The sequence below is a fragment of the Schistocerca americana genome, chromosome 2 (genome assembly GCF_021461395.2).
Source record: "Schistocerca americana isolate TAMUIC-IGC-003095 chromosome 2, iqSchAmer2.1, whole genome shotgun sequence".
Classification (NCBI taxonomy): Eukaryota; Metazoa; Arthropoda; class Insecta; order Orthoptera; family Acrididae; genus Schistocerca; species Schistocerca americana.
This window is the reverse complement of record NC_060120.1, coordinates 1,024,568,826-1,024,581,060: the sequence shown is the minus strand read 5'-3', so window position 1 is coordinate 1,024,581,060 and position 12,235 is coordinate 1,024,568,826. Positions and strand designations below refer to the sequence as shown.

Genomic DNA, 12,235 nt, shown 5'->3' with positions numbered 1-12,235 from the left:
CGTTCTGAGCCAAAGCCCAGCATTTTTTGACAAGTGAAAATTCCGAAACAAAGAGGGTCATTCTAAAAGGAAAGGACGTTCTGACCTGAAAAGCCTCGCATTTCGTTCTACCCCCTCCCCTCCCCCCCTCGTGTATAGCAGTGGCGTCAGGATCACAGTAACAGGTGCCAGGAACGGTCGTTCGCTGTTTATTTGTACGATCCTAACATTTGTTACCAAATTTACGATCCGGCATAGTGTAAGGTTCGTGGAGTAATACTGTTTCTGAATGCAAAAAGAAGTCCACAATATCGAAATGCTTAGGCAGGTAACAGAAGTTTATAGAAACATGATGAAAGAAGCCTCAGTTCGAAAATGTTGTCTCATGTTTAATGGACGACGAACGACTACTCATGATGTGGAACGATCAGGCTGACTCTTAGTTGCGAGTGATGAACTCAAAAGTAGAACTGATGAAAAAATTCAACACCATTGGCGTTTCACTGCCTGATGGATTGAGCTTGTGCGTTCCTGCAATTTCACTACCAGTTCTTTATGAAATTTGTAGAATTGTGACAAGTGGTTTCCTTTTGACAAACGAACGTCACAACAGCGGATTGGAGCTGCAGTTGGCTTTCTCACTCTGTACGACAAGGATGGCTAGGATGTTTTGAGTCATATTGTTGACGAGATCTAGGTTTCGCATGAAAGTTTAGAAACTGTGCGCCAATCAACCGACTGGCGCCATTGACAATCCCCAACAAAAGAAGAAAAAGCCAAACACATTTTGAGCATGAAACAGGTTATGGCCAGAGTGTTTTGGGATCGAAAGGGCGTTCTGCTCATTGTCTTTATGCCTGGAAGAGATACAATGAATAACGACTGCGCCGCTCCGTTCGAAAGAAAATAATGGTTCAAATGGCTTGAGGTCATCAGTAGCCTATAACTTAGAACCACTTAAACCTAACTAACCTAAGGATATCACACACAACCATGCCCGAGGCAGGATTCGAACCTGCGACGTAGCGGTCGCTCGGTTCCAGACTCTAGCGCCTAGAACCGCACGGCCACTCCGGACGGCCGTTCGAAAGACACGGCGTGGATTGTTGTCTAGGGGAATTTCTACTTCATCAGATATTGTATTGTACTGCATGTTAACCGGGGACCTAGAAACGACGGAGAGGCTCCGTCCCTGCCGCAGCTGCAGTGCTCCACAGCCACACGACGACTACCGCAGTCCACTTCACCCTTCCGCCGCCCCACACCGAACCCAGGGTTATTGTGCGGTTTGGCCCCTGGTGGACCCCCCAGGGAACGTCTCACACCAGACGAGTGTAAAATGGTTCAAATGGCTCTGAGCACTATGCGACTTAACTTCTGAGGTCATCAGTCACCTAGAACTTACATCTAATTAAACCTAACTAACCTAAGGACATCACACACATCCATGCCCGAGGCAGGATTCGAACCTGCGACCGTAGCTGTTGCTCGGTTCCAGACTGTAGCGCCTAGAACCGCAAGGCCACTCTGGCCGGCCAGACGAGTGTAACCTTTACGTTTGCGTGGTAGAGTAATGGTGGTGTACGCGTACGTGGAGAGCTTGTTTGCGCAGCAATCGCCAACACAGTGTAACAGAGGCGGAATAAGGGGAAACAGCCCGCATTCACCGAGACAGATGGAAAACCGCCTAAAAACCATCAGCCGGGCGGATTCGTGCCGGGGACCAGGCGCTCCTTCCCGCCCGGAATCATCACACATTACTAGCCGGCATTCTGTCGCGTTGGCAAAGAATCTGCTTGGCGACTTAAGTGGAAAGTTTATCCTGACTTTGTCCATCTTTCCTCAAAATTGAAGGATTTTTTGGGCGGAAAGCACTATGGGAATGACAACAGTCTAAAAGAGGACGGTACTGACTGGCATACGAACGTGGCAGAGCTGAGTATGTGGAAGGCTTATGGAGTACCAAGACAAAAATTTAAATTTGAAAGGGAATTACGTAGATTGTTTGACAGTTGCTAAGGAACAACTAACACTTGCATATGGAACAACTGCCAACTGCTAGGGAACAACTGGCAAGTGCTATGGAACACCCAACCTATGATAGTAAAAGGAGATCTAGAGGACTGGAGTTGTTCACAGCAGCGAAGCCTGTGCGCGAATACCAGTACGTATTCGACATTTCATGACGTACGATGTTTGTCTAAGGTTGTTGTGGAACCTATTAGTGCGACATTCCGTTTGCTGCGGCAACACGTGTGCAAGACATCATTTGAGTGTTTGCGATCGTGGACGAGTAGTCTGGTGAGTTACTACTACAGCCACAGTAATGAATGTGTCCAAAAGTGTCATCTCACGATTAGAAAAGATCGTTGAAGATGGAAATGCTATGCGAAATTCATGCCGTCGGTCGTAGATGGGCCACCCCCTCCTAGGCATATCACTGCAGACCTTGCAACCGTCATCAGTGGTGGCGAGAAAGAGTTCGTTGGTGTACGGAGCATGCTGGTTGGGGTCAGCAAAAGTGATCAAGTGTGATGTTCTTCCGACGAACCGCGCTTCGCTGTGACAAGTGATTCTGATCACCAGTTAGCGTGGAGAGAGTGGGGAGTACGCTTCATACCACAGAATGTTCATGAACGCCACTGCTATTACCTAGGCGTTATGGTGTGGGCAGGAACTAGGCGCAAATGGCCAAATACCGCTGCTTGTGTTTGGGTGAGGTACCGTTACAGCACAGCGATATTACAGGGAGGTTATTCTGGATTCTGTCCGTCTGTTTATGGGTGCGCTTGGTCTCAGTTTTCTATTTGTGGAGACAATGCCTGCCTACAAGGGACCGCTAAGATGTGGAACACACTGGTAAGTGAAGACTGAAAGTGAGGAATGGCATGCGTGCTCCATGAACCTAAACCTATAGACTATAGAGCATGCCTATGATTCTCGACAGACGTGTTTCTCAACAAATACCCCCTCCCCGAACAGCTCCTCATAAGATTGGTAGGAAATCCGCAGAAAACCTAAATCTGGTTGGCCATATGAATATTTGAACTGCTGTCTGCCGGGATGCATGTCTTAACCACTGCTCTGCCATGCTGTAATCGAGATGTAAACTGCGTCTACGAACGTATTTTCGTTGTAATGTTGCATGTGCTCAGTTTCACAATTTTGAACCCTTTATTGAGTATAACATTTTGTAATAGTAACAGCAATTATGTTTTTCTTTCCCTAGGAATGGCAACTGAATGATTTCACCGGGCAGTTGTATCCATTATACGGAGATGTCAGTGACGAGGAAAGCATACTTTCTGTGTTCAAATGGATTACTGATACCTTGGGAGGCGTCGACATTCTCGTCAACTGCGCGGGATTGTGTCGCAATTGCAGCTTGATCTGTGAGTGACGAATATTCTCTGTTAGTGTACGAAGTAGATACACGAGTACAAATCAATCTGTGTTTTGGATAACTTAGCAACTAAAAAGTTGTTTGATATTGATGTAGAAATCGTAGAACGTTAAGGTTATATCATGCTGAAACATGTGTGAGTATAAGAAGTAAGAACTCAATAACAGGAACGTTGTTAAAAATGAGATATTGTTAAAACCAACAAGCAAGTCGGAATAGCTGAGCTCACAATACGTTTTAGTCTGATGAAATCTTCGCTTGAGTTACCAGTATGATAAGCATCTTTCTCTGCAAGAGATACACTGAAGAGCCAAAGAAACTGGTACACCTACCTAATATCGTGCAGGGCCCCCTCGAGCACGCAGAAGTGACGCAACACGACGTGGCACGGACTCGATTGATGGAGGGGATTGACACAATGAATCCTGCAGGGCTGTCCATCAATCCATAAGAGTAGGAGAGGGTGGAGATCCCTTCTGAACAGCACGTTTCTAGGCATCCCAGATATGCTCAATAAGGTTCATGTCTGGGAAGTTTGGTGACCAGTGGAAGTGTTTAAACTCAGAAGAGTGTTCCTCGAGCTACTCTGTAGCAATTCTGGACATGTGGGATGTCGCATTGTCCTTCTGTAATTCCCCAAGTCCATCGGAATGCACGATGGACATGAATGGATGCAAGTGGTCAGGATGCTTACGTACGCGTCACTTGTCAGAGTCGTATCTAGACTATCAGAGGCCCCATACCACTCTAACTGCACACACTTCACGCCATTACAGAGCCTTCACCAGCTTGAACAGTCCCCTGCTGACATGCAGGGTCCGTAGATTCAAGAGGTTGCCTCTATATCCGTACGCGTCCATCCGCTCGATACAATTTGAAACGAGGCTCGTCCGACCAGGAAACGTGTTTCCGATCGTCAGCAGTCTAATATCGGTGTTGACGGGTCCATGCGAGGCGTAAAGCTTTGTGTTGTGCAGTCATCAACAATAAACAAGTGGGCCCTCGGCTCGGAAACCCCATATCAATGATGTTCGTTGAATGGTTCGCATGGTGACACTTGTTGATGGCCCAGCATTGAAATCCGCAACAGTTTGTGGAAGGGTTGCATTTCTGTCACGTTGAACGATTCTCTTCAGTCGTCGTTGGTCCTGTTCTTGCAGGATCTTTTTGCGGCCGCAGCGATGTCGCAGATTTGATGTTTCACCGAATTCCTGATATTCACGGTACACTCGTGAAATGGCCGTACTGGAAGTTCAAACTCTCTTAAATCTTGATAACCTGCCATTGCACCGGCATAAAACGATCTAATAACTGGGGCAGACACTTGTCTTGCATAGGTGTTGCCGACCGCAGCGCCGTATTCTGCCTGTTTACATATCTCTGTTCGTAAATACCAGTTTCTTTGGCGCTTCAATGTATTAGAAGCGAGCGGAGAAGAAAGTTGGGAGATTCGATGTTACTGATACAAAAGGAGTTATCTCCATGCAAACTTTGGTACGCCCCTAATCTGCAGTATGTGACATCCCAACATAAACTGTACGTTCTGGCGTTACAGATAACTATAAACAGTCCCACTGCCTCCATCAGCCATTCCATCTGAAGATTTATCAGAAAGTCGTAGGGAATTCCGGTCATAAGTGAAGTCAATGAACAGTCTCTCGTGGATCCGTCTTCTTTGAAACAGAAGACAGCAGACAGAAAACACAAAATTTAAATTCCGTATTTACAAACGTTCTCACGCAAAAGGATAGTGTCTTACCAAAGTTAGACTGTGGCACAGACTCATAAAAAAGTGATATCGGTTTAAGAACCACGGTTTTGTAAAACAATGGGAAGTATTAGGTTGACACATCGTAACGTTTTACCATAATTTTAATAAACACAGCACATATAATAATTATGAAAAATCCGCCTCGATTGTACAATCTTCCTGGTGTTTACCTAGGTTTCAGAATGGGTAACCATGCCTTCTTCAGAACAAATATAAAACAGCTTGCCTAAATAGGCATAGTCAAAGGCTAAAATCAACACCTACAGGGGCAAGACCCCATAAAAAAATTATTACGAATACACGGTACATATGTACCAAGTCAATAATATTACTTATCCCAACCCTGTGTATGCTGCCTCGCCACAGCCAACGTACGATGGTTACAGCATGTGACTTTAGTCGATAATGATATATTCTCCTTCACTATTTACAGCAATTTCCAAACACTGGGTTACTTTGGTCATAGCACGTGACCATCGTACGTTGACAGGGGCGAGGTAGCATACACGGGGTTGGGATAAGTAGTATTATTGACTTGGTACATATGTACCGTGTATTTGTAATAATTTTTTATGGGGTCTTTCCGCTGTAGGTGCTGATTTTAGCATTTGACTATGCCTATTTAGGCAAGCTGTTTTATATTTGTTCTGAAGAAGGCGTGGTTACCCACGATGAAACCTAGGTAAACGCCAGGTAGTTTGTGTAATCGAGGCGGATTTTTCATAATTATTTCGATACTTACAATTGCTGACGCGCTGCAATGCTGGAAGTACTTACAACACATATGCATGACTGAGACTGTAGTCGACAATGATATATTCTCCTTCACTATTTACAGCAATTTCCAAACGCTGGGGCTACTTTTGGATTTTGCGACTGTAAAATGATGTGGTTTTGAGGCGAAGAACTCGTCAAACCATGTTCGGAGCGCATTTTCGTCCGGTAAGGAAGTTCCTTGAAGGTTGTTAGAGATCGAAACAGATGAAATTGCAGAATGCGGGCGGCCGTTATGGTGGAGTAGCATCACTTCACGCAATCTTCCTGGTCGTTGTTCTTGGACTCTGCCTGCAATACGTCTCAGTTGTTGACGGTAAATGACACCAGTGATGGTTATATCATGGGGAAGCAATTAGTACTACACCACACCGTCACTGTTCCACCACATGCACAACATTATCGTTGGTGGATACGTGCAGGTGTTTCTGCGGGGAGTTGCTTTGTTTGAACTCAAACATTCCTTTCTTTTCCTCATCTTAGAATAAAGACACTATTTCTCGTCACCAGAAATTATAGGGGATAGGAATGCTCGGTGTTGTTGACGAGCCAATTGATGACGATGGTCATCAGCCTTTTTTGTGATTTTGGCTTAGAGTGAATCGCCTGATTTCTGAACCTTGCCCGCTGCATACAAATATCGCACGATGGTAGAATGGTCACAGTTCATAACATTTGCCAGTCCACGAGTACACTGACGGGTATCATTGTGAATTGATGCGTTTAAACGCTCTTTACGAAACCCCCAAAGCCTTCCACTGATGTCAAAAAAATACTCCTCGCAACGAGAAAACCATTCTCTTGTGGCGCTTTGTCAAATGACATTATCACCACACACTGAGCAACGTTTCTGGCTGCCTCCGCTGCAGTCATTCCTCTAATGAACTCAAACAGACGAATATGTCGGAAATGTTCCGACTGCTCCACTTGGTACTCCATTTTCTAACGTCCACAGTCCCACTCACTATCTTCAGATGATGAAATGATAATATGCAAACTCGAATAAAAAATAACAGTTGATAAAGTCCATAGCAACCCAAATACTGATATACAGAACAAAAACGCTATGAACTTATGCACGAATCTAAAACTTAAAGCGAACAAGGCACCAGGCTCTGCCACAATTCCAGTTAGAGGTTACACTGAGTACACCACGTAATTGACTCCTTTCCTAGGTCATATTCATGGACAATCGTTCGCGCAGTGAACAGTTCCGTTTGATTGGAAAATAGCGCAGTTCACTCCTTTTCCGCAAAAATGGTACACTACTGGCCATTAAAATTGCTACACCAATAAGAAATGCACATGATAAATGGGTATTCATTGGACAAATATATTATACTAGAACTGACATGTGATAACATTTTCACGCAATTTGGGTGCATAGATCCTGAGAAATCAGTACCCAGAACAACCACCTCTCGCCGTAATAACGGCCTTGTTACGACTGGGCATTGAGTCAAATAGAGCTTGGATGGCGTGTACATGTACAGCGGCCCATGCAGCTTCAACACAATACCACAGTCCATCTAGAGTACTGACTGCCGTATTGTGACGAGCCAGTTCCTCGGCCACAATTGACCAGACGTTTTCAATTGGTGAGAGATCTGGAGAATGTGCTGGCCAGGGCAGCAGTCGAACTTTTTTGTATCCAGAAAGGCCCGTACAGGACCTGCAACATGCGGTCGTGCATTATCCTGCTGAAATGAAGGGTTTCGCAGGGATCGAATGAAGGGTAGTGCCACGGGTCGTAACACAATGACGTTTTGCCATTCGTGCACCCAGGTTCGTCGTTGAGTACACCATCGCAGGCGCTCCTGCCTGTGATGCAGCGTCAAGGGTAACTGCAGCCATGGTCTCCGAGCTGATAGTCCATGCTGCTGTAAACAAACTGTTCGTGCAGATGGTTGTTGTCTTGCAAACGTCCCCATCTGTTGACTCAGGGATCGAGACGTGGCTGGACGATCCATTACAGCCATGCGGATAAGATGCTTGTCATGTCGACTGCTAGTGATACGAGGCCGTTGGGATCCAGCACGGTGTTCCGTATTACCCTCCTTGAACCCAACGATTCCACATTCTACTAACAATCACTGGATCTCGACCAACGCGAGCAGCAATGTCGCGATACCATAAACCGCAATCGCGATAGGCTACAATCCGACCTTTATCAAAGTCGGAAACGTGATGGTACGCATTTCTCCTGCTTACACGAGGCATCACAACAACGTTTCACCAGGCAACGCCGGTCAATTGCTGTTTGCGTATGAGAAATCGGTTGGGAACTTTCCTCACGTCAGCAAGTTGCAGGTGTCGCCACCGGCGCCAACCTTGTGTGAATGCTCTGAAAAGCTAATCATTTGCATATCACAGCATCTTCTTCCTGTCGGTTAAATTTCGCGTCTGCAGCACGTCATCTTCGTGGTGTAGCAATGTCCAGTAGTTTAATAGATTGGATGCACAGAATTATAGACGAAATATCGCTAACTTCCGACTGTTGCCGAATCGTACGGCACATGATAAGCTAAAAAAAATAGTAAGCTACCAGAGGACTAAAAGTTTCTCTGTAAGACTCCGCAGAGATTTATAAATAAAAAACCACTCGTTTGAAAGGGAGCATGCTCTATATCTTGTAAACAAAGAACGCAACAGGTAGGCAGCTGTGTGTTCCTAGATTTTCTAAAGCAGCTCGACACTGTACCACTCTTAGCCGAGAGTAGAGTGTCAAGGAGAGAAACGGAACACAGAACACTTCAACAGTATTCAAGGTCACTGGCGACCTGTGACGCCTGTCACTCCTGGGGAGGGGAAGGAGGAGGGAGAGAAGAGGCTGGGCAGGGGAGGAGAGCCAGTCGTGTTATAAGACATCATCCTTGCGTCTACCAATCGCTTATGGGCCCCGGCGCACTTATGTCTCAGCCTATGGCGCTCAAGCTCATCCCTGTGCCCTTTGACCAAGTTTAACTTTTATGATCCGACTGTATGACTGCCAGCATTTGCTGGTGAGAGGACCAATCAGCCCCACTGCTTTAGAGCAATATGCTCTACATTCTAGCTCAGTGCTTTGTAGTGAGGATTAGGGTGTGAGTATTTGCCATAACAAATTATTCCACTTATGTGAGTTCTGCTAATCGCTGTAGCGAGAAGCTGATTTAAAAAAAGGGCGCGGTAAGGTACTTTTGCAGTATAAAATAATGACATTGTAGCATACTCTGCCAAACAGCAGGAAACGTTAGTTGGGGATGCCCTGTGCTCTCAGGGAATTTGTTCTGAATAATTTATGAAAAACATGACATTATTATCAGACTGTCAACCCTGGAACAGGCGCGCTTATGTATGAAGTGCGCCAACCAAAAAAACCTTGTGTTGTATCATTCCATTATTGCTTTACAATTGGAAGCCAATTTCTGTCTCTTCACAATTGCTTCAGCTAATGCAGTGATAAGCACTCCGTCTTCAGGCCACAAGTGGCCAACCGGGCCAATCCCACCGCCGTGTCATCCTCAGTAGAGGATGTGGATAGGAGGGGTGTGGGGTCGGCACACCGCTCTCCCGGTCATTATGATGGTATTCTTGACCGAAGCCGCTACTATTCGGTCGAGTAGCTCCTCAATTGGCATCACGAGGCTAAGTCCACCCCGAAAAATGGCAACAGAGCATGGCGGATGGATGGTCATCCATCCAAGTGCCAGCCAGGCCCAACAGAGCTTAACTTCGGTGATCTCACGGGAACCTGTGTATTCACTGCGGCAAGGCCGTTGCCTAATGCAGTGATAAGCAGTGTTCTTATTCATCCAAGTCAGTTGCACTAATATAAAATAAACACCATGCCAGGTCAGACAAAATTTAGAATCCACAGAAGAAAATAACCCAGATTGTGAGGTAACAGCACAACCTCTTAATGAAGTAGCTGCCTACAAGGTAATTAGTAATGGAATAAGTATTTGGGGTGGATCTGATGCAACTTGTAACACTCCGGTTTAATCTAGTGACTTATCCCGCTCGATCAGGATCTGATAGCAGCCCAAATAGATAATAATTAATGTGACCGTGTACCTAATGGGGCTGGCAATCGGATTGGACTGCTACGGAGTTGTTACATTCCATTTTGTCCTTCTCGAATGCTGCAATAATGAATGTCTGGTGCCAAGAAGAACAGCAACACAGCTTCATTAATCAACAACCTATATTTATCACCAAAAACACAACGTTAGGAGACAGCCACTGCCTTCGTCGTACAGAATTAATAATGGCTAATCACAGCACAGGCCTCTTCGTTATTTATGATCGTCACACGTAATTTCAATCACTGTAATCCAACACTGCAATCCAACACTGCAATCCAGATGATGCCGGCGCGGTAGACGCGTAATTACAAATATCGGCACAGAAATCTCAATGATCACGCTATTAATTACACTTTTACACTTTCCCGTATATTTCTAACACAAAGGGGTTAAACCGCGGCGATGGCCACCCCCTTTGTCGGTACGGCCTTGCATTACGGCCACTGGCCGCCCCACGGCCTGGCCCGCAGCCTGGGTCCCACACTACTACTATCTCAACACTCGCTCTCGCTCTCGCCACCCGACGCACACTATCGATTGTTTGTCCTGTCGACCTGTGCTGTCGCAAAACTTATAGTAAGGGCCTACGGACCCCTTACAAACTGCACTGTTTAATGCTCCGTGTGGGTCATTACTGTGTGGTAACAGTGCGGCGACAGAGTGATGCAATGGAAGATTCTTTTATTGCTGTGTGATTAAACATAAATTCTGTTTGATTAAACAGTGATTTAACTCTTCTAAGTTAATTTTACCGTTGTTTAACTAAACTAAGATTAAACTGTGATTCTGCTCAAACATGCTTACCTTGGTATCTTACAGACAGCTTTTCCTTATATGTGTGTGCAAAGTACGCAGTGTGCCCGCTCATTGGCGCCAGATCGGGGCCTAAGGTGATGCATGCAGCAAACACAGCAATTTATGTGTTCGCACAACTGCCTACCTGATGGAGGTAAAGCATCTGTATACCCTACAGTGCTAGCTGAGCAGTGTATCATTTTGTGACATTTCAGGCTATAACATGCCAAGACAGTGAGTAAATACATCACTGAATAAGTTGGTGTTTAGAGACCAAATTACATGCATTTGCATGTTGCATATGCATTTGCATATTTGGCTCCTTTTCACCGGTTATTGCATATTTTAACTAAAATCTAGTGACGATGCATATTTTCGAGCTATGTTTACAATATTTTAAAAATTTAGACGAGCTGACTCTACTCCGATCTAGTTCGGATGTCTCACAGATTGACCGCGACCTAGAACTGCGTGCAATCGCTAGCCGAGAGACCGCTGCCTGGTGAAATCATCATAGACGAGAAACAGGAACAGGCAGACAGACAAGGTTCCTGGGCTCGCGCCCCCTGTCAATCCCCTCCGCCCTCATACCGAACGCGTCGGCAAAAATTAAACTAAAATACGTAAGGTTTTAGTCGCACGTCCATTGTTTCAATTTAGCCTTCTGTTTACTTGTACACAGTTGAACGTGTTTACGACTTGTAGAATGTAACGTGTTGTGCGCCATGCCGCCTGAAGAGAACGTCATTTCGTGGATAGCTGGCCACCCTGGAACATTTGCGTATGACGGAATTGTTTTATATTATCGAGTTTGTGAGAAAAACGCTTCGTGAGAAAAAATGTTGCAAATAGACCAGCATGTCTACACAAGTCTTCATATCGCAGGAATGCAGAAGAAAGGACCACAACAACTTCTGACAACAGCGAGTTGCAATAGCAGGGATTTGTCAGAAGGTATCCAAAAAGTCGGTTTAACATGGATCGATGTGAAACATTCATTCCAAGTAATATTCCTCTTCATAAACTTACAAACCCTATCCTCAAAAGCTTCCTGCGTAAATATCTCTTGAATTAAAATATACCAGATTTATCAACATTGCGTAAAAATTACATACCGACAACCTACGTAAATGTTCTGGAAGAAATACGCAGTGAACTCAAGGACAGCATTATCTGGATTTCAGTTGACATAACGACAGACACTTGAGCCGTTACGTCGCAAATTTAATTGTTGGTGCTTTAAAAGAAGAGAATTCTTCTTCCTAGCTAGCGGCGTGCAAAGAACTTGAAACAGTATATCATTCTACGATCGCCAGATTCGTGAATGAGAGTATTAGAAAATATTTCCAGAATGTTCTGGAGGTGAAAGGGCGTTTGAGTTTATTTCAGATCGTGCTCTCTGTATGATCAAAGCAGGAAAAGCCCTCCGAGTATTTTATCCCAATT

General features: G+C 45.1%; 1 protein-coding gene across 1 annotated transcript in view; it reads left to right on the top strand.

The window, feature by feature from the left end:
• LOC124594642 (dehydrogenase/reductase SDR family member 11-like) overlaps positions 1 to 12,235 on the top strand; it is a 58,781-nt gene that overhangs the window by 24,006 nt on the left and 22,540 nt on the right. The window contains exon 2 of the mRNA XM_047133010.1: positions 3,209 to 3,371. Coding sequence (XP_046988966.1) covers positions 3,209 to 3,371 — 163 coding nt within the window. The remainder of the gene's footprint in view (positions 1 to 3,208; positions 3,372 to 12,235) is intronic.